General features: G+C 53.4%; 1 protein-coding gene across 1 annotated transcript; it reads left to right on the top strand.

Moving 5' to 3' along the window:
• Positions 1-3096: 3096 nt before the first annotated feature.
• On the top strand, positions 3097-22332 carry LHX2 (LIM homeobox 2). The gene is made up of 5 exons (XM_057723668.1): positions 3097-3216; positions 4748-4950; positions 5865-6268; positions 11938-12143; positions 21722-22332. Exons 1-5 carry the CDS (start codon positions 3097-3099, stop codon positions 22007-22009), a joined length of 1221 nt encoding a protein of 406 aa, XP_057579651.1. The 3' UTR covers positions 22010-22332.
• Positions 22333-22478: the final 146 nt, after the last annotated feature.

Below are 22478 nucleotides of genomic sequence, written 5' to 3'. Positions count from 1 at the left end.
GCCAGATCCCGTGGCGGGAAATGGGTTTGAGCCTTTTGCAGACCGGAGCGCGTCCCAGCCTGACACGGAGGGATAAATAGGCGGGCGCACCCGGCGGGAATCCTAACTGCCAGGGAATTTGGGGTCGGTCAGCGATGGGTGTTGGATGCTGGTCAGAGAGGTGGCGAAGAAAGCGTGTGCTTACAGATATGGGGGAAGTGAAGAGCCGCAGGGTGTGTTTCCACGTTTCTTGGGACGCCCGTGGCAAGAGTTACCGAGTACTCCTCCCCCCGCCCCGCAGTTCCTAAGGCAGCCCCTAAGGCAGCCCCTGGAGTTCTCGAAAACGTATTGCATCCGTCCAGCCTGGGCACAGAGCTGCACCAAAGACAAACGCTCCAGCGTTGTTACAATTTTTTTCCTATCCGTTGGGCGACCTCCCGCTGAACCCCAGTGACTCCCAGATTACATTTTCATTCCATACTTTCTTTGAAAGAAAGTACCCCAGATGCCTCAGTAAAACATGCTTGTGTATGCGTGTAGGCGTCCATGTGCCTGGGCGCTGGCCGTGTGCAGGCGCCAGAGCACACGACTGTGTGAACACTCGCGCACGCGCGTCTTTGGGATTGCGGTCCTCTCCTTGCCTCGCCTTGGGGCATCTGTGCTTGTGCAGCATGTACACACATACTTGTAACTTCAAGAGGTTTGCAAATATGCAAAACATGGCATCAGAGACTCATCTGCACAGATCTAGGTAGAGTTGCCCGAGTGTGCAACTGTACATGTAACTGTGCAATTTTCCAGTTTATAGATGCATCCTCCTGCCTGGCACTGTACACTTATACTTGAAGTGCACGTGCTCGCTCTACATTCCTGCTGGCTCTGTTTTTGCCAACAAAGATGAACATGTGCATTTGCACACATAAGCATGCCTGTGCTAGGGCATTATAAGCACACATATATTTATGTCTGAAATTTATGTAAGGTTTGTGCAAAGTATGATTTTTGCTGCCTCAGTTCTATGCCCTGTGAAATAAACTACACAGATCCTGGCTAGCCCCTTTACCTCCTATTGGCAAGCAAGTCACTTCACACTAACCCGCCTCCAAAGCAGAGCCAGGAGATGGGACTCTAACTACTAGCTCATTCAGTTTTTCTCTACAATCACTTTTTATTTCCTAAATCCTGCTTCACCATACACCCGGGTATTGCTCCCAAGAGACTCTTGGTGGGCCTGAAGTCTGGGGGTTGGGGTTGCAGTTGGGATTTTTGCGGCAGGCCAGGTTGTTGGAGAAGTGGTGCAGCCAGGCGGCAGGATGGATGCCCTTCAATTACTGGGTCTGTGGCATGAGGCACCCAGCAGAGAATGGGCCTGTGGTTTTTAAGAACCTCACTGATGCCTAATGTAGCTCCGAGTGGGAAAGTTTTTAAAGGGAGGAGAAGGAGAGACAAGAGGAAGTGATGAAAGAATTTGCTTAGTTCCTACTGTGTTCCAGGCATTTTACATCCCTGATCTCTTTCACTCATCACATCCATGTGGAGGGAGCTTACTTGTCCCTCACTTAAAAGATCAGATACAGGCTTAGGGAAGTTGTCACTTGCCGAAGGTTACACTGCAAGTAAATGGCAGAACAAGGATCCGAACCCATGCCTTTCCTAGTTCCTAGAGCCATCTCAACCCACTCTTCCAGGCTGGAGAGAGACGGGGACGAGCGAGAGGGAGCTACATGCTGGGACATTAATTGGGCCCTAGCTCGCTTGAAGCAAGGATAAACTGACTGGTGCCACTCCCCGGGAGCCACAGCTCCCGCCGGTTCTTGCATCTCAGGCTCAGCCGGGTCCGCGGGAGGCCTGAGCGGCAGTCCGCAGCCCGCCGCGCCGAGCCTGGGCTGAAGGCAGAACTCGGCGGGAAGCGGCCGAAGGCTCTCCCAAGCTCTGCCCCAGGCTTGCCTTCCCAGGCCTCCCCAGCCAATGCCCGAGGGGCGGCTCCGGACCGAGGGGAGACCAGAGTAAGATCTCCTCAAGCATCCTCTGGGCGCTGCGCCTTCTTAGGATGGAGACGGCCGGGAAAGAGGATTTAATTTCCCTTCCCGAAGAAATCGCAGGAAACTGTTTGTAGCCTAAAACTCCAAACCCCGCTCACTCTCTCCTCCCTCCCTTGCTCCCGCCCCCGCCCTCCAACCTCGCCCACCAGCTCCCACCATCTCATCTCTCCTCTCCTCCTCTTGCTGCTCCCCTCCCTCTCGGGTCTCCCGCCTTCCCGGAGCACGCGCTGCCGGGGCCCGGGGGTGCCGGGCGGCCAATGGCGCGGCGGCAGGACGTGATGTCAGGCGCGGCTGTAGAAAAGGCGCGGACGCTTGGCTGGCGCGGACTGCAGAGCCGGGGCTGGGCTCGGCGCGCTCTTGGAGAGCTTTGCGCGCGGCAGGGCCCGCGGCCGGCGGCTCCTCCTCCCACTCTGCTCCTCCTCCTTTTTCTCCTCCTCCTCCACCTCCTCCTCCACCTCCTCCTCCTCCTCTTCCTCCTCCTCCTCTTCAATTCTCCCGGTGTCTCTGCTCGGCTCGCTGGCTTCGGAGAAACCCCTACTCCAGTAGCCGACCCAACGCCTAAGCGGGTCGCCTTGGGCTGGGGGCACACCCCGGGGAGGGGAGAGGTCCAGGCAGCTGGGCCGCCGCGGGCACCTAGTCGCTCCCTGGTGAGCCCCGACCGCAGCCGTCGCCGCCTCGGGCAGAGTTTGCGCTCCTGCTTTGCGCCCCGGGTGCCGAAGCCGGACGGGCGATGCCCGCGGCGTGAAAGCGCCCGCAGCGGGCGCAGACCTCTGCCCTCGTCTCCCGCCCCCTCCCGCAACCCCCCCCCCGCCCTGTGCCCTTGTGACCCTGGCTTTGGCGCCGCCGCCCAGGCGCCCCGCGATGTAGCTGCCCCCGCGCCTCGGCGGGAGGCGTCCTGGCCCGCGGGCGCCAGGGGCCCGGAGCCCGGCCTGGGGGCACAGCCGAGCTCGGGCGGGGCCGGGGCCGCGGTGGCGATGCACCGGGCCCGTTAGCGCGGGGAGCGCCAGGCAGCTGAGGCGGGGGGCAAGCCCTCCCGCGGAGGAGCCGCGCCCCCGGCCCCGCCGGTTCCGCCGCGATGCTGTTCCACAGTCTGTCGGGCCCCGAGGTGCACGGGGTCATCGACGAGATGGACCGCAGGGCCAAGAGCGAGGCTCCCGCCATCAGCTCCGCCATCGACCGCGGCGACACGGAGACGGTAGGCGCACGGCTGCGGGGTCGGGACCAAAAGCTGGGACGGGGCTGGCTCGGTCTGCGCCTCTGCTCTCCTAAGTTTGGGGGTACTTGGGGGAGCGTCCTTCGTGCCGCACGGGACTGGACGCTGGGGACCGCGGACAGGATGCAAGGCCCGTAGCTCCCGGCTCGGGGGAAAGCCGGCTGCTGGGGCGGAGGAGGGAAACAAGGTTGAAACTGAAATTTCAAACCCTGAGGGTGGAAGAGAGCATTTCTCCCGAAGTGGGAGCGAAGTCCTACCCGCGGCCCGATGGCTCTCTTCTCACTTCTACGGGCTCTTTCGTCTCCAGCCCCGCGCTCTCCTCCACCTCTCGGCTCTGGCTGCTGGCGGCGCCGCCTCCGGCACGGGGAAGGACGAACCAACCGGCAGCACTGGGGCTCCAGCCGACTTGGGCCGCTCCCTGCCTCCTGGCAGTCGGGGTTCCCGTCCCAGCGCAATTTCAGGGGTCGAAGTCTTGTAGGCCAGCGCTTTTCGTTGTTCGCATCTTGGGCCTCCTGCCTGGCCCGGCTTAGCTCGGTTAGGGCTGGGAGTTCAGGCTCTGGCCTGGCTCTTGTGGAAGGAGAGTCCATTCGGATTTCCACACCTGGCTCCACCAGTCCAGGCCCAAATAGCCAGTTCCTTGCCTCAGACCTCCCTGGGGGGCAGATGAGCAGACACTGCCCAAGCCAGGCCCAGAAGTGACCTGTAGAGGCCAAGGAGGGGGGAGCGTGAGCGAAACTTCTCTGCTTGGAAAGCAAGAGCAGCAGCCCCAGTGCCTTCCCTTCCGAGCTCTTCTTCCCAAGTTAAACACTCTCGGCCTGTCAATTTGGTTAGGGGAGGATTTGGATTGAGCCTGTTCTGCACTCAGAGACTTTGAGGGTGCCCATGCACCCCACTCACCATCTCCCAGAACCCAAGAGGGCCCCAGCCAATGTGGTAGAGGTGGTGGAGGGGCAAAGGCTGCTGCGTGACTTGCCCTGGCCTAAACCTTCAGCTTAAGGATCCAGAGATCACTGGGGTTAGGGGCCAGGAAATTCACCACATCTCTGGGGAGAAGTCTGAGTGGAGGGTGACTTTTAATGGTCATCTTACCCCTTTTTCTGGGGCCCAGCAGAGTGGCTTCTTTAAGAAACAGTTTGGGGGGGAGCTTTTGGAGGACTTTGCTGAAGTAGCCACTGCTGCCCCCAGCCCCCAAACACAGCATGAGCCATTTTGGGAAAAGAGCAGAGGGGACAGGAAAGGGTAGAATTAAGGAGGAAAATCTATCCAGGCCAGCAGCCAGTCCTGGGCCTGCGGCCGGCTTGGTCTGCATGGGTGGGCATGGGTCCTGAGCCCCCTAGATATGGGCCTTTTGGGGTGGAGGAAGCGCACTGCACACCCTGGCAGCCACCCCCCCCCCACCCCGCGTTTAGGGCTAGCTGGAGCTACGGGAGCTGCGGGTGCCCGTTTCCCCACCGCGCGGTGGGGTCGCAGGCTGACGCAGGCGCTGCCGTCTTGCGCCTCCCTCCCTTCGCAGACCATGCCGTCCATCAGCAGTGACCGCGCTGCGCTGTGCGCCGGCTGCGGGGGCAAGATCTCCGACCGCTACTACCTGCTGGCGGTGGACAAGCAGTGGCACATGCGCTGCCTCAAGTGCTGCGAGTGCAAGCTCAACCTGGAGTCGGAGCTCACCTGTTTCAGCAAGGATGGAAGCATCTACTGCAAGGAAGACTACTACAGGTAGCCCCCACCTTGGGACCCACTGCCCTGAGCACCCAGGACCCCTCATCTCAGACGCAATCTTGTACAGTTGTCTTCCCTCCAGTCCCAAGGGAGATTCCCTACCTAGGTCTCCCCTTCTCCAAGCCAGTACAAACTGGGTGACATCTTTTTTAAACAGCTATTTGAAGGAACTCTTGAAAAGATCTGTGAAGTGTAGGGACCCAGAGAAAAGCAGAAGCTGCCCTCTTCTTAGTTTAGATCAAAAATAAGCTTGGATTGGGGGTCTTACACCCTTTTCCCTTTGAAGTTTCTTGGGTCAACTAGAGGGAATAGAAACAGGCACCCACAGACCCAGGCAGTCTGGGCTGGTGTGGAACAAAGTTGGAGGGAGAGCTGGGGGATTGGATTGGGTGCATTTCCGGGTCTTTCCTGGAGATGGAAGTGAAAGCTGGCCAGGATTGAAGAACCGGAATCACTAACAAGCTCCAGGTTCCTTGGTTCTCCTCTCTGGGTTTAGGGTTAGGTCTGCTTATTCTCTCTCGCTCTCTCTGTCTCTGTCTCTGTGATTCTTACAAATTGCAAAGGTTTGTAGGATGCCCAAGCACTGATGTGCGAGGCATGGGTACAGGTTGACGAAAGGGTAAATGGGAAGTTTCCCTTACTCCCCAGCAAAGGCTTTCCCAAGGCTTGCCCAGACTCTGGCCAAAGTAAAGCCTTTTTAGCATGAAAACGGTTAAGAGAAACTATATTTCAGGGTAGGACCAGACCTGGGCCAAAATCTAGTTCCCTCTCCCCCCATCCTCCAAGTTATGACCCACTTGCCCATCTTGAGGAGTGGATTTCTGTCAGTGGCAGTAGTGGCATCTGGAGGAGGGATATGGGGGGTACCCAACCCTGTGTCCCCACAGTCCCCCCCTCGATGGTCCCTACAGGCGGTTCTCTGTTCAGCGCTGCGCCCGCTGCCATTTGGGCATCTCGGCTTCGGAGATGGTGATGCGAGCTCGGGACTTGGTTTATCACCTCAACTGCTTCACGTGCACCACGTGTAACAAGATGCTGACCACGGGTGACCACTTCGGCATGAAGGACAGCCTGGTCTACTGCCGCTTGCACTTCGAGGCGCTGCTGCAGGGAGAGTACCCCGCGCACTTCAACCACGCCGACGTGGCGGCTGCAGCGGCGGCAGCTGCCGCGGCCAAGAGCGCGGGGCTGGGTGCAGCCGGGGCCAACCCTCTGGGTCTTCCCTACTACAATGGCGTGGGCACGGTGCAGAAGGGGCGGCCGAGGAAGCGCAAGAGCCCCGGGCCCGGGGCGGATCTGGCGGCCTACAACGCTGGTGAGTGCGAGGCGCCCCGAGCGCCCTGACGGGTTGAGGGAAAGTGCACAGCGTCAGTGGCAGAGAGCAGAGTGAATTTCAGTGTGCTATACACATATGCTTATAGCATTCTGGGTACTCCAGCCTTTAGCTTCCCCAGGCCCAACGGACGACCTAGCAGAAGGGACATTAGCTCCCTGGGCTCCAGCCCGTGCACCCTCGGCTGGAGCGGGAGGAGAGGGTACATTTAGTGGTCTTGATGCTCTGGGTGCAGGACCTCGTCGGCTAGAAATTTTTTAGAGGCAGCTTTTTGGTTTAGGCCTTCTACCCACTTTGCTGGGCAGAGAGTGCAAGGATAGAGAAAGCAAGGCAGAGCCAACACCAAACACTCTCTAGGTTGGCGTGGCTGAGGGAGAGGATCCGGGGCGATGGATGAGTGAAGCAGTGCGGCGGGAGTCCCAAGAGAAAGGACTGGCGGTAGCCGGGGACACCAGGCTCGGCCTGGCCTGCGGCGGGGTCATGCGAGGTGTCCTGGAGCCGTCAGGCTCGGGAAACTTGGGCCCAGGAGCCTTTTGAGCAAAAGCGGGTCGTAGTGTCCTGCCCGATCCTCAGGCTCCGCCAGGTCTCGGTCTTCCCCGGGTGCTTCCTCCGAGTTCCGGGTGACAGCGGGGCGCTGGGATGAGAGCCGTGACCCTCCAAAGCCGGCGCCCCGGGATGAGACCCAGTAGGCCTGGCCTTGCTCCGGGGTAGGGTGGAGGGCTCGTTTCGCATTTCCGGCATCTTTGAACCCGGCGTTGCTCCGGGAGAGACTCTGCCCCCTCGCGTGTCCCTCCGCGCTCAGGACAGCTGCGGAGGTTCTGAGGCTCGGCAAATTGAACCATCAACATCTGCCCGAAGTCTGCACGGCCGGGAAAGGTTTATGACTCCCCGGCCTTCTGAACTTGATGGAGTTTATTTGCAATTACTTTTTCTTTTCTCTGCGACAGAATCGGATTCGGAGACTTTGTTTTCCTCCTCCTTTTCCCCTTAGTTTAATGCACAAGTGGAAATAAAACAAAACATAAACTCTGAACTGTGCGGAGAGGGCTGTGGTGGGGAAAAAGTCAGGATTATTTTGATCTTAAAAAATCTGAGCTGGCTGGGGGTGGGGGACAGGATGGGAGGTGGGTGGGGGTCCCCTGTTCGCTCCAACGAAGTTGCATGTGGGTTGATCGTGGGGCATGTGTGTCTTGGTGTTCGGAGCTGGGAGGAAAATACAGCCCCCAGTCTGGTGGCTGCAGCCTGGTCCGGGGAGGCGGATTTAATGTTTGCTGAAGGCTCTACCAGAGATGCGGCTCTCCAAAACGTCCATCCCTCCTCACCCACCACCCTGAATAGACCACACTGAGTCCAGATCCGGTCCCCCAAAACAAAGCCGGTCTATTTATCAAGTGGGGTCGGCCTCCAGTAGGAAGCGACAGGCGGCATGGGCCACAGGGAGCGTGGTGGGTGGGGAGCGGGATTATGTTTTCCCGGGGCAGGCAGGTTCGCAACCGGGCTTGCAACTGAAAGGTAGAAGGTACAGAGATTTATTTGTGCTTTTTGCTGTTCCGCCGCCTTCCCGGGCGAGGCCGTGCGGCACGGAGCAAGATGTGGCTAGAGGCTGAGTTTCAGAGGAACTGGCACCCCTACAAGACTTCCACACGCATGCCATATCCTCGTTTTCTCTTTGGTCCCTCTCTTCTTTTCTTTCCCTTTCGGCTCTCCAGGCTCCACTTTCTCGCTCTGCGTGTGTCTCCCGGTTTCTCTGTTCCTGTCTCTTTTTCTCTCTCCCTGCGCTTGCGTCTCTAGCCTTGGCCCGGGCTTCCTAAGCTGGTAGAAACCGCGCACCGCGCGCCGCCGGTGGCTGTGCGGCTCGCTTACTCGGGGCTCCCGGGACTAGGTTGGGGCAAGGAAGGGGGCGCCTCCCTGGCCGCGCCTGCCCGGCCAGGCCTCTCCAGGTCTGGCTGCGGTCTCCTTCCCTCCCCTCCCGTCACCCGCAGGAGAGAAATGGCCGCAGTATGGGCCTCGGGACCGCTGCGACTGGAAAGAGGGCCCCGTGGAGGGTGCGATTTCAGTGGTGTGTCCGGGCAAGTGTGTGTGTGTGCGCGCGCGTGTGCGTGATTCTGATTGCGAGGACTCGAGCTTGTTTGAGTGTCCCGCACCCAAGGGCCCAGCCGTACTGACCCCCTGCAAAGCCCATCGCAGTGGGAGACAGGCCGGTGGAGGAGCGGCGGCACCTTACTACGGGGCGGTGAACTCGGGCAGAGTGGGGAGGGGGCGCCGTCGGTGCGCCCGGCCCTCCGCTTAGGGAAGGACAGTCGGAGCGGCGGGGCCGCAGGGTCGGGAAGTCCTTCCGGGGCGGTGGCCGCGGCGGTCCTCCTCTGGCTGCCCCTCTTGCCCGAGAGCGCAGCCCAGGTCGCGGAGGCGGAACTGAAAGCTAGCCCGCCCCGGAGTGCGGCTGCCCGCGGGCCGGGGGCGCGGACCAGGCGGCTGGAGTCCGTAAGGGGCACGGGCCGCGCACTTTGCGCCCGGGTGTGCGCGCCGCGGCCACGGGAGTCCCGCGCGGACCGGCCGGACGCCGGGGCCTCCCCCAGCCCCAGCTTTGTGTGTGTGTGTGCCTGGCGGCGTAATTACTGATTTGATTCCAATCCATTATTTAGACAATTGAACCTACAATCTCGTCTTTAGTAAAATGAGGCGAAGTCAGATTTGATTACAGGTTCAGTCCCAGCGACAAGAGCTCGAAACCCGATGGGTTAATAACAGATCACGAGTAAATTATTCATGATTTTACGAGCTCTTTAGCTCCATTGAATCGGTCTAATTGAGAGGAAAGAAAAAAAAGGAGAGAGAAAGCTTGGTCCTCCCCCTCTCCTCGTCCCCTTGCTCCTCCCAGGATCCTATCCTGGGGAATCTCGACCAGGCGGGGAGCTGGGGTGGGAGTGAGGGGGCCTGGGGCACCGACCAGATCTGGGCCCAACAGCCGCTTCTTTGCCCCCAAGCACAGTCCCCTGCCCCAGCCGTTGGCCAGCCTCAGCCTTCCTACCTTGGGCAGACTTCTTTTCTGCCCTCCCTTCTTTTCCCTCTTTCCCCTTTACACCACTCCCCGGCCCTGAAACGGCTTCGAAAAAGCCACCTCGCAAGGAACAAGTCTCCCTGAGACCCTGGATTTAGTTTCTTAACCTGGACCCTCCACCGCACCACATCCCTACTATTTCCAGGCCTTGCTGTCCCCTCAGGCTCTCTCTGTGTCTCTCCTGATTTCTTTCTGTCTTTGTAGCGGTCTCTCTCTGGTTCTCCCCATATTCACTGCTTTCTTTCCCTCAGCCTCTCCTCTCTTTTTTCCTGGCTCTGTCCATCTTCCCTCCCTACCACCTCTCCTTTTCTCTCCATTCTCTCTGTCTTTCTACATCTGTCTCTTTCTCTTCTTTCTCTTCCCTTTCTTTCTCCCTCCCCTGAACCACCTGCCCCCATCTAGGCTGCACTCAGGGCACGTCCCTTGGGTGCGTGGGGCGCCAGGGTCCCCATGGAGCTCATTAACAGCAGCAAGGCCCAGGCAGGGGCTGGGCGGAGGGATGGGCCCAGAGATCCCCTGTGGGGAGGCCTGCCCCACCCCTCGTGGAGCTGGGGACTAGGGGCAAGAAGAGGGTCGCTCCCCACAGTGGGGGCAGGGCAGTTTCCATGGATCCCGTTTGGAGTCATTCTCTGATCCCCTTTAAATCGCTGGATCCCCGTTCTTTACTCTGGGCAATCTCAGTGGGAGTACAGCCCGGCTGGAGGGCTTGGGTGCCTGGGTGCCTGTGGGAAGGGGCCCTTAGGAGGTATAGACACTTGCTGACAACTCTGAGGTTAGGAACAAGACCTGCGTCTTGCAAAATTTTTTCTGCAAGGGACTACTCCTGACTTGGGCAGGGGAGGAGTAGGTCACCAGGAGAACAGGAGTACTTCTGAGGTAGTGTCACCAAACAAAATACAGGACTCCCAGTTACATTTGAATTTTGGGTAAACAGCAAATAAATTTTTTTTACTGTAAGTGTATACAACATTTGAATTTTAAATAAACAACAAATAATTTTTTAGTATAAGTGTATACCATGCAATATTTGAATTTAGGCAAACAACAAATCAGTTTTCCATACAGGTATGTCCTATGCCATATTTGAGACATCATACCAAAAAATTGTTCATTGTTAATCTGAAATTCAGATTTAACTGGACAACCTATATTTTTATGTGCTATATCTGCAGCTCTGTTATGGGCATGTGATAAGACAAGGAGATACATTCCTAGTTGCCCACTCTAGGGGGACTGAATTAATCTCCTATGAGATATTCCCCAAAGTAAGACCTTATGTGTGGGATGGCTCAGGATGTATTGAGGGGATCTTGGAGAGGGGTCCTTCATGGCCCCATCAGCCACCAGGTTGCTAAGCAACTTTCTGAGGCCCAAGGTTCCCATCCCTGTCCCCCACCCCCAGTGCCTTCCAGGCATTGGCAGGCCCAGCTGGGCCTCTTCTGGATGGGGACTGGCTCCCCAAAGAGTCATGCTTCATCTTTGCCTGCCTTTGTGGTGTCGGGGAAAGAAACAGCAAGGAGGCAAGCACTGCAGTGTTGAATCTAGGTTCAGCAGTAACCAGTGGTTGTGGCTTTATTTCCCTTAGCATTAGTTTCCTCATCTCTAAAATGGGGTAAATAGCAGTAGCCACCTCTTGGAGTAGTAGTGAAGCCTCCCACCCCGTGTATGTAGAGCCAGAGGCATACCCTGGGTGTGGAATACATGTTCATTTCTTCCTCCAACTTCCTTCCTTTTCCAGTTAGAACTCTGCCACTGCGTGAGATTTCCAAAGATCACTTAACCTCCCTGCCTCATTCACCTCATTTGTAAAACTGGGAAACAACGGCCTCATAGGGCAGTGGTGAGGATTAAGCTACAAAATACAATTTCCAACCTTTGACCCACTGCCTGCAGCCCAGGGCTAAGAATCATGCAGTACTTTTGTGTGTGGAAACTGATGAGGGAGAAATAAAAGAGAGTGGAGAGTATGGTAAGTGAGTGGAGAGTATGGAAAGTGAGTGGAAGTCTGTGACTTCCAGGTGCCCACCCCAGACACTGTGTGAGGGAAAGGGGAGAGGGAGACTGGAGAGTGCATTCCTCCTTAGGGAATGCAGGGAGAAACGGAAAGATCATGGGCCTACCTTGTCTGCAGTCAAGTGACTTCCATTTCGGAGCCTCAGTTTCAACATCTGTAAAAAAGAAGAAATAATGCTTGGCTCAAAGGGTTGTTTTGAGGATGAAAATATGCATGTAAAGCCCTTTAGCACATCCTGTGGAGTTGAATGTCATCAACGAGTTGTAGCTGTTGTTGTTATTATTATTACTATGTTATTGTAACGTGATGGCTCCGAATGGTTTTTGGATTCTCCTAGAGCTGGGTTTGAATCCAGCATTTCCTAGCTGAGTGACCCTGGGAAGATGGCTCTCTCAACCTCAAATTCCCCTGTACATCTATAAAATGGGATAATATCTCCATCTCAGCAGGGTGCGGCACCCGAAGTGTGGTCCTGAGGCTAGAAACATTAGGCGGAGCGTGGGGGTGGGTGTGGACTTGGCAGTGTAGTGGGGGGCTGGGCCAGGAGGTTCACCTGCTGCCTCTGCGTTCCCTCCCCAGCACTGAGCTGCAACGAGAACGACGCAGAGCACCTGGACCGCGACCAGCCGTACCCGAGCAGCCAGAAGACGAAGCGCATGCGCACCTCCTTCAAGCACCACCAGCTTCGGACCATGAAGTCTTACTTTGCCATTAACCACAACCCCGACGCTAAGGACTTGAAGCAGCTAGCGCAAAAGACGGGCCTCACCAAGCGAGTCCTCCAGGTCAGCCGGGCCGGGGATAGGGGTGGGGGCATCTGTGGAGTCAGGATCTGGGGTGGAACCCCCCAGCGGCCGTGGGCCTTGGAAGGACCTTACGCTCTACGTCCGCCTATCTCTGTTTATCTTTATCTGTTCTCTTTCTCCATCTCTTCAGTCTATCTCTAGCTGTATTTCAGTCTTTTCTTTTTCTCTCTTTGTCTTCTCTCTCCTCCAGTTTTTGTCCCTCTGTTTCTGTGTTGTGTGTGTGCCCCTCTCCTCTTTGCATACACACTCAGTCTCTTTTTTTTCTCCTAAGCAAGTCTTAGTTGCTATTTATTACTCAAGTGACACTCAAATATGTTCATGTTGTAAAAGGTTCAAGCATTTCAGATAAATCCAGAGCTCCCCCCCCCCACCCCAGCCTTGGCCCCTTATACCACGATGCCTGTCCAAGGCAACTGCTGTTAGCCTTTCGCTCCTTCTGCTTCTTGCTCCTCACTTGTTCTCTCTAGTTTTTCTCTCTCTCTCTCTTTTTTTTTTCTATCTCTCTCTAGATTTTCCTTCTGTTTCTTTGTTGTTCCTCAGACTCTCCCAGAAGCAAGGTTTGTCAGGGAGAGGGATCAGGGTAGATCCCCTAGGTGGAAGTAGATGGGTGCCTCTGAAACTAAGCAGCATTACATTTGTATGTGAGGGCGCTTTTTTGATAGGGAGGATCCAGAGCTTTTCCCAGATTTCCTAAGGGTCTGTCTATCACCTGCAAAATATTAAGAACTCCATTTGGGGAGTCCCAGGTGCCTGTATGACACAAACTTGTGGCAGAGCCTTGGGTCACCACTTTTTAAATCTTCAGCTCCTCCTCTTACTCATTTCATGGTCCTGGGCGAGTCACTTAACTCCTCTGAGCCTCAGTTTCCTTACATGTGAAATGGGCACAAGAAATGATCTACACTGAAGGCTTATTGGAAGCGCAATTGAGATAATGTAAGTGCCTATCACAGTAGCTGACACTTAACTGCTCAGTGGATGGTAGCTAGAAATAACATTAGATTAATCAGCTAACTGATATTAACTAGTATGAACGATTCTGGTGGCTGGACTTGTTTCCTCATCTGTACAGTGATAAGGTGGGAGAATATCTCCCTTTATAGCCAGTTTAACCAATTTATTCCCCAGAACGTTTGGTTGTAGGGGTAACAATGCACATTTTTGGGTAAGAAAATCGAGAGATGAAGTGATTTGACTGTGGTCCCACAACAGGAGCAGTGGTGCTGGGATTTGAGTGCGGGCCAGTCCGACCCACCCTCCAACCCCAAGTCTTTGAGGATTGAGGGTCCGGGGGTGGGGGGCGACACCGGGTGGTTGAGAGTGATGGTGATGACACCAAAGGCTGTGAAGCTGCCCTAAGTTTTCTTGCGAGTCTGTTAGAACTTTTAAAAAAGCATTTTGGAGGTGACAGCGGTGGCGGGATGGGAGTATGACGCTGGCGAGGGTCCGCAGATCTCCGGGGAGCCTGGAGTCCGCGCTCCCAGGCTGGCTGGGCCCGGCTGCCGGCCCGGTGCACAGCTGAGGGGTCTGGGGCAGCTTGGTATCGCGCAGGCTCGATGGCGTAGCGGAGGGAGCTGAGGGCCCGGCCAATGAGACGCCGATGCGCCTCTCTGGACCCGCCCCCCGCCCTGGAGCTCCGCGGGAGCCCCGCCCCTCCCGTTTGGGTCCGTTTTGCCCAAGGTCCCTTTGACCAGGGCTCGGGAAGAGGTGGGGACGCTGCCGCGCCCGTTGGGGTCTCAGATCCTGCTGGTCCGTTTCCCTCGAACTTTTCGTTTTGGGGGTTAGGTCGGGATTAGGTTGGCGCCCCCTCTGTTCCTCAGCCCTGGATAAATTTGGACTGAGGATCTGCAGTCGCAGCCTTTTTTCTGGTTAGTAGTCCTTACGCTCTCTTAGATGCCCTTACGGTGAGCTGGTGGTGGGGGAGGGATCCGTGAATCAAGCCCTGGGAGCAGGCAGGGGCAGAAACAGGGGCTTGAAGTCAGGCAGAGCTGGGTTCTGTTCTGCCCCTCTACTCACTGGCGGTGTGTCTCACACACATTAGTGACCCTCTCTGAGCTATAGCTTTCTCATCTGTAAAATGGGCACTGTTAGGGCACATACCTCACCAGTTATCCAGATTAAGTGAAATAAAGAGTAAGTGTCCGTGGTTGGGTCTGAATCTGGAGTGAGGAGTCGATCTCTGCTGGCCTTGGTGAGGCAGGAGGCTTGATTTAGGAGCACACTGGATTTCCAGCATAGCTGTCTCTCGTTCTTTCATCTGACCAAATACCTAATGGCACCATGCTCTGGGGACACAGAGCTGAATGAACCACAGTCCTGAGGAAATTCACCTATTCGGTGTCGAGACAGACCCACAATCAGTTTCCCCACAGTGTGATCAATTGGGAGGGAGTTACTGTGGGAGACCAGGGGAGAGACCAACTCCCCACCTCATCTGAGTGACCTAGGACTAGACTTGCCCCTCCTCTCTTAGAATCCTGAGCCAGGGCTGTTCACACCTGCATGCCCTCTCCACCATGGGGACTCAGAAAAGCCAGGGCCTGGGACTAGTTGAGAGAGAGACACACTGACAGTTATGGTATGTCCATTAATCAATAAATGTTTGAGTTCTCTATTTTGTGTCTACTATGTTTTGAAAGACTTGTGAAGTACATTTGCTCACTGGGTACTCACTATCAGGCGTCATGGTCCCTTGACCTCCATTGTACAGATGAGAACATTGAGGCCCAAATGATTTCCATTTGCCCCAAGTCACACTTTGCTGGTAAGTAGCAGAGCTGGATCCAAATCCAGACATGTCTGATCAGTGGGCATTCGCTCTTTCTCCTCTAAGCCAACCCAGCAGTGACTGCCTCTGAGTGTATCATTTATGGCCTTACATTGTTGGGGTGAGGGCAGTCATACCTATAGGGCACATCAAACCACTGTTCTCCCTCCTCCCAGACCTCCCAATCTCTTGCACAAATCTTTAATATTCCCTAACGGCACGACAGCTCATGATTATGCAGCAGTTTGCAAGGCATTGTCTTTCCAGCCTCGCATCTCCCTTACCTTAATATTTTCCTGCCCATTTTACAAATGAGAAGCTTAAGAACTAGTGAGATGAAGTGATTTACTTGAGGACACAGGAGCCAGGCATTGGCAGGCTGGGGCCCTCTCCTAGGTGTTCTGACTACTGATTGGCCAGCTGGGGGGGAGATGGTATGGGGGCAGTTTGGGGCAAGGCAGCTGGTGGTGTGGCTTTGGAAGGTAACATACAGAATAAAGTCCTTTCTGACATAACAGCAGTGTGATTTGGGCACTTTAACTTCTCCTCTCAGAGCCCGATTCCTTGTCTTTGAAGTAGAGATAATAATAGTTTGTACCTTGAGGATTCCTGAGGACTGAGACAATGAATGGGAAGGCTCCAGCATGGTGCCTGCTAGTACAAAGTAGACAAAGTAGGTGCCCATGAAATGCTGTCTCATCACTGACTACACAAGCTTAATGGTCCTAGGCCTTGGGTGCCCCCTGCAGGTTGTGGTCCACCTCTACCCTTCAGAGAGAGTCTGTGTGGTGGGGCAGGTTGAGGTTGAGACTGTGTTCCCAGAAGTGAATGATGTAGGGTGTGTGTGTGTGTGCGCACGCGCGCGCGCGCACCTAGGGGTTCTAGGCTGTTACTGAATCCGTAATGCATAAACACCATAAACATGGCAGGCCTGGGATGTAGTATCCCTGCTGGGAATTTGGAGCTGATATGAGGTCCAGACTTAGCCCTCCCACTTGCTCTCTGAATGGCCATGAGCAAGTGACTTAACTTCTCTGAGCTTCAGCTGTGAAATGAGGATAATAACAGTGCTTCACTAAGTGGTTGCAAGAAGTAAATGAGATGACATAAAGAGTAATTTATATATATATTAGGGACTCAATACATGTTAATTTCATACACATTTACCTAGTAAGGTTCAGGCTACCATCCCCTTTTGCACACATTTTAAAAATTTAATTATCTTCCTTTTGCAGAAGAGGAAACTGAGGTTCAGAGAGGCTAAAACCCTTGCACTGAGTCTCACAGCTAATAAGTGACGAGAGAAGTCAAACCCAGATTGGTCTGATTCCACAACTCTTTCCAATATAGCACAGTGTAGGGCTTCTGATTCTCAGCACCTCCCCCCGCCCCTTGGATCTAGCTGCCGAATGCAGCAATGCAGATGGGAGACAGGGGAAGGAGTGAGTCGTAGATGCCATGTCTTGGTAGGAAAGCAGGAATTCTATTGTAAAGCCTTAGCGGCATAAAAAGTGCTCAAAACTGTCACCACCAGCAGCATGACAACCACAGTGCTCACTAGTCACCAGTGGGCAAGGTGACCGGGAGACAGAAAGGTCCCTTGGATCGAGGTTCATTAAGACATTAAGCTTTGCCAATTCTCGGAGAGCATTCTTCAGCATATCCACGTGCCTCTGTGTTGCCTCTCTTCCTTCCTGGGGAAGGATCAGGGAGGCAGAATGTTAAGATGCCCTACACTGGGGAAGAGGCTGGTGAGCTGATGGATTTGGATGGGTGAAAGTCTCCTTAGGGGTTCCTGCTATGACTTGGAAGGAAAATACATTTTAACAACCAACAGTTCAAAAACATTCTTTAGATGACTAGTTAGTCATCATTAACCTATGTATGTAGGCATCATTAACCTATGTGAGAACTCAAGAACTGAGGACACTAGCTTCCCTCCGTTCACTCACTTCAACAAATACACTGACCTGCCATGTTCTGGGCGGGGCATGAGGTACTGAGGATTCAGTGGTGACCCCGGCAGTGAATAGGCCCGGGTGGAATGTACAGTCCACGGGGGAGACAATGTCCAGAAAGATAATGTATAAATAATTTAAATGGTGGTAAGATTGCTCTCTATGTTTTTCTGTATATTTGAAATATCTCATAGTAAAAATATCTTTAAATGATTCCGGGGCCAATGCTAAAGATTGACTGTGTCCTTCTCTTAGAGATCAGAGTACACTGGCATTAATACAGGCATTGCGGAATCTTGAAGAAATTCAACTTTGTCTAATCCCACATTTCACAAGTGTATTTGGCCACAGAACCCTTATTGAACTCTTGGCAAAAATAAATAGAAGAAGTGCTAGGATGGAAAAATATAGGGGTGCAATGAGAGCATAAACATAGGGACGTGTCCTGGGGAGGGAGGTAGTCAGGAGTGGCTTCCCTGAAGAGGTGAGGTTTAAACTAGGACTTCAGTTCATTGAGCCTCAGCTTCCCCACCTGTAAAATGGAGAGAGTGAGCATTGTTCTGCCTGATATTTGCACAGGGTTGTATGGAGTGTTTGATCTAGTCATAGACGGTTGAAGTTGGATGAAATTTCACAGATGATTTGGCCCAAATCTCTCCTTTTTGAAGAGAGGAAACTAAACAGAGGTGGAGTGACTTGTCCAAGGCCCCAGAGCAAAGTAGTTGTAGCCCTGAAGCTGGAACCAAGGGGTCATGATGTCCAGTCCGCTGCTCGTTATTTTTTATTCTTTTTTTTAATTAGATGCTTTTTTAAAAAAAAAGTCTTTATTGAATTTGTTACAACATTGCTTCCGTTTTATGTTTTGGTTTTTTGGCTGCGAGGCATGTGGAATCTTAGCTCCCTGACCAGGGATCGAACTCACACCCCCTGCATTGGAAGGCGATGTCTTAACCACTGGACCACCAGGGAAATTCCATTTTTTATTCTTTAAAGAAAACTTTCTTTAAAGTTTATAAAATTACAGAACCACCACACAGGCAGGTTAGAAAAAGGGGAAAAAAATCACCCATGTGGGGACACAGGAAACCCATAATCCAGGTGTTGCAGTTTGGAAGTTAAATAGTGGGTAGGGGTAAGGGCCCAGCCTGCCGGGATTCACATCTCAGCTCCACCTCTTTGGCCGGGCTCTGGGCCTCAGTCTCCTTACCTGACAATAACATCAGTGCTGACCTTGTAAGGCACTAACAGGAGTTCATATGTGTAATGTAGAAATTTGCTTAGACGTTGCCTTTTGAGTGAATAACGTTCGTCGTTATTATTTGCTTTGTGAAGTTGCAATACAAGAGGCTGTCATTTTGTTATTCTTTTCTTCCTCACATAACATTCATCACATTTCCTCTGCGACTGAGTGGAGTGGCTGTGTCATGACTTCCACGTGTCCCATCTGGTCGGATGCTTTGGATGCAGCCATTAGTTTTGATGTCATAAAAAAATGCCAGTGGACGTTTTGGGGCTTGAAGCTTTTGTCTTTTGGCTGGTTTCCTTAGTGGCCCTGGAGGGGATTTTTGGGGCAAAATGGATTTCCCCCTGGCCCTCCTGGTCTCCTTGATGAGAGAATCCTGGGGGGACTTCCCTGGTAATCCAGTGGGTAAGACTCTGGCTTCCAGTGCAGGAGGCCTGGGTTCAATCCCTGGTCCAAGAACTAAGATCCCACATGCTGCGCAGCAAGGCGAAAAATAAATAAATAAAAGAATCCTGGGGAAGGGGATTTGCAAGGCAAAGCACAGCCTGCAGGACCAGTGGATGTCTGAGGAGGGGGCACTTAGCCATGTGGGCTTCCTCATCCACCCAGGACTTACTGGTGATCCCCTGGGCACCCGACTGAGGCACTCCTTGGAGATGAAGAGAGAGGGCTGTCAGTTTAAGAAGATGGATGGGTAGAGCAGATCACCTTCCTTGTTGCAGCTGCCCAAGAATCGCAGCCTGTCAGCACCCCAAGAGGCCATAGAGATGGTGTGGTGTGGTCCAACCCCCTTGTACAGGTAGGGAAATTGAGGCAGACCCAGAAGTAAGGGACTAGTACAGGTCACTTGGTTGGTCAGTGGAAGAACCAGAGCTGAAAGCTACAGCCTGTGCTCTTTCCACTACATCATAGTTGCTTCTGTGTTTACTCACTCATTCATTCATTCACTTGCTGACTCACTCAGGATCATGTGGTAGGGAGAGCATGGACTTTTTAATGTCAGATAATCCTGGATCCTAATCTCAGCTTGACCTCTGTGTGACCTTGGGCAAGTGACTTCGCCTCTGAGCCTCTCTGGTTTTAAATCTATAAAATGGGTATAATGATAGTACCTCCCTACTTGGCCTATCATGGAGATAACCTGTGACCGTGCATGTTAGAGGACCACCAGGGGCCTGGCATGAAGAGGTCTGTAAATGTTATCTGTTAGTATTACTATTAACTCAGTGCATATGACTGATTCTTAATCTTTGTCAGTCCCTGTGTTGTATCCCCAGGGACACGAAGATGACTTAGACAAGGTCCCTGTCCCAACAACCTCTTGGGAGGGGATTTTTTTGAAATTCTGGTGATCCCTGGCTTAAGATGAGAAACAAACTCCACAAAACCCCCACGGCAGCTGGCTTTTAGTTGAGTTATTGACTTTCATCCACTGGATTCCCAGTGCCTCAGATCCTGTAAAGCAGAGAAGGCAGTTGTAGAAGATGGTGTCATTGTTTACAAACCACTGTTAGGGGCAACGCCGGAGAAATAGCAAACAGCCAGCAGCTAACTGGTTCCAGCCCTTCCCAAGGGCTTGGAGCCCCGGACCAATGGGCGATGCACTGCCCCCGGGACTTCCCACTCCTGCTACCGCTTAGAGAGTCAGACACACAGGGCGCTCACAGGGCCACACATGGTCAGGACAGGATGGTGGCAAGAGCATCACGGCTCCAGCCTTCCTGACCCAATCTGCAGTGATACTGTAGGAAAGTCGCCTCCTCTCTTGTAGGGCCTCTGGGGGCTTTCTCCATCATTTTCCCCATCAGTCCTTCTCTGCACCAGACAGACACAGAGTCTCACCTCTGTAGATTTCTGCAGGCTGGGCAGGGAAGGAGCCCCCCCACCCCAAGAAGTGCTTTTGGAGGCTGGTCTTAGAAGCACTGTATTTATCTGCAAGCCCCCAGGAGAGGTGATGGCCTGCTTTGGCGGGGAAGGCCAGGGGAAATGTGCTTTCTTCCTGGAAAGATCCAACGGGAGAGAGCTTTGTTTCTTGACTTCACAGGGTCTGCGTCTCCCTGCTTACTCCAGGATTCTCAAGGCTGTGCTTTTTACTTGAGTCCAAGTTGTGTCAGGCCACCAAAAAGGTGGGTTTGAGGCCACAGGTCCCTGTAGCTGGGGTGGTCCCCAGGGGAGGGTTGGGCCAACAGTTGGCCCTTCCCATCCCTGTCTGAGGCACTGGGAAGACAGGCGGATGCAGGCACATCTGGAATATGCAACTGGACACCCCAGAATCTGTTCAATTCCCCAAGGCCCTTTGTTTTATGGGGAGGCTTCTGGCGGGTGTTTTCCTCACGCAAAGGCAAGTGATGGGGCCCCGCCCTTTGGGCTTTTCTCTCTGGGAGATACAACCTCCCACCCCAACCTCCTTGCACCCCCCCCCCCCCCCCCAGATTCTCTAGGCTTCTCCCAAAGTACTTTGAGGACCTCAGGGTACCGCGGGAACTCTGTGCAGTTTGACGAGTGGAAATAGTAGTTGTAGGGGCGGGGGCTGTGTAGATAAGTTTCAGTGCTCTGTGTGTACAGGCTCGTGTGTAGCGGCATGGGTGTGGATGTGTGCGTGTGCCTGTGCTCAAGGGAAAATGAAAGCAAACCCTATTCTCTCTCTTGGGCATTCTCTTCATACCGAGCTTAGTAACTGGGCCCCATGCCCCACCTCCCTCGTAGAGGATCCCGGGACGCTGTAGGTTGGGAGAGGGAATCTTTAATCTGGCAGCTATGCCCAGTCTGCCCACCCTGCCCTGAGACCTGAAACCCCGTGGTGCAGGATGCCGGTGGCTTCTCCAGCGGATGGTGGTGGGGATTAGCAGCTGAATCCTTTTCTTCCTCTTTGTAACTCTTTATTGACGGATTCCTGTGTGTTCTTTACATCGTTCTGGTATTTCCCAGACTTACCATGAACAACTTGAAAAATGGCACCAACAAGAAACTTGTGGGATCTCTTGCCGGCTTAAAGGTGACTGCTGAAAAAATGAATCTGTCAACCGTGGTGGAAAATGATTAAAATTTGGTTTGTGTGAATCTTTGAGAACAAAATAGAAATGCTGTGTGAGCCACACACGTAATTTTACATGGAAAGTTTTCCAGTAGCCACATTGAAAAAGCAAAAAGAAACCTGTAAAATTAATTTTAAGGATATATCTTGTTTGGCCCAGTGTGTCCAATATATTATAATTTCAACATGTAATCAAAATAAAAATTACCATCAAGATAGTCTACCTCCTTCACATCTGATGTGGTTCTCACAGACCAGCCATTTTGGGGCTAGCCACGTTTTAAGTGCTGGGTGGCCACATGTGGCTAGTAGCTACCATATTGGAGAACCTCCTAATAGAAAAGGAAACCCTGCAACAGGCAGTTCGAGGAAAGAACATTTTTATTGTATTAAGAACAAAATATTGCCAGACCAAGTTTTTAATAGCCCCCCCCCCATTCCAGCAGATTAGCACGGATTAGCATCTCTGAGTTAAACACTGAGGGTGGGGGGGTGGGATGCCCTCCCAGTCCTGCCTGCCTTCCTCTGACCATCCCTTCCCTCTCCCCCACACAGGTCTGGTTTCAGAACGCCCGGGCCAAGTTCAGGCGCAACCTCTTACGGCAGGAAAACACGGGCGTGGACAAGTCAACCGAGGCAGCGCTGCAGACGGGGACGCCGTCGGGGCCGGCCTCGGAGCTGTCCAACGCCTCGCTCAGCCCCTCCAGCACGCCCACCACCCTCACAGACTTGACTAGCCCCACCCTGCCGACTGTGACGTCCGTCTTAACTTCTGTGCCTGGCAACCTGGAGGGCCACGAGCCTCACAGCCCCTCGCAAACGACTCTTACCAACCTTTTCTAATGACTCTTGGTCCCCCGCCCCTGCCCCACAATTTCTTTAAAAAAGAAATTATCTTTAGTTGAATTCCAAGTGTATTTTAAAATAGAGGCTTTGAGCAACTAACTAACCACATTTTAGGATCTCGCCTGGAAACTGAGGAAGAAAATAATTGTGCCCCCCCCCGGCTGATGCAGCGGTGTGGACTGGAATTACTTGGAAGATCTATCTGCAACACAACATTTGTGTCACTGTACAGTTTTGTGGACTGAGCGAGGAAAAACAACAAATAATTTAAGTTGGCTAGAGCTTCTGTATTTTCAAAGACTGCCACGTGCCTTAGGAATACTGTTTTATCTCCATACTTTGGATGACTTGTTCATTTTTCTCTCCCTCTTTTTCTCTCTGTATATTTATGACCAGAGCAAAAATGTAAAAAAAAAAAAAAAAGTTTGTTACTTTGAATAGTCCTAAAAAGAAAAAAGAGAAAAAA

Source organism: Hippopotamus amphibius, chromosome 2 (assembly GCF_030028045.1).
Source record: "Hippopotamus amphibius kiboko isolate mHipAmp2 chromosome 2, mHipAmp2.hap2, whole genome shotgun sequence".
Lineage (NCBI taxonomy): Eukaryota > Metazoa > Chordata > Mammalia > Artiodactyla > Hippopotamidae > Hippopotamus > Hippopotamus amphibius.
This window is presented reverse-complemented; position numbering and strand designations above follow the sequence as displayed.

Bases quoted from the DNA above. Each gene is read 5' to 3' on its own strand.
- LHX2 (XM_057723668.1), top strand. From the start codon at position 3,097: ATGCTGTTCCACAGTCTGTCGGGCCCCGAGGTGCACGGGGTCATCGAC. The intron at 4,951-5,864 runs GTAGCCCCCACC...TGGTCCCTACAG, and splicing joins TGCAAGGAAGACTACTACAG to GCGGTTCTCTGTTCAGCGCT. The intron at 12,144-21,721 runs GTCAGCCGGGCC...TCCCCCACACAG, and splicing joins TCACCAAGCGAGTCCTCCAG to GTCTGGTTTCAGAACGCCCG.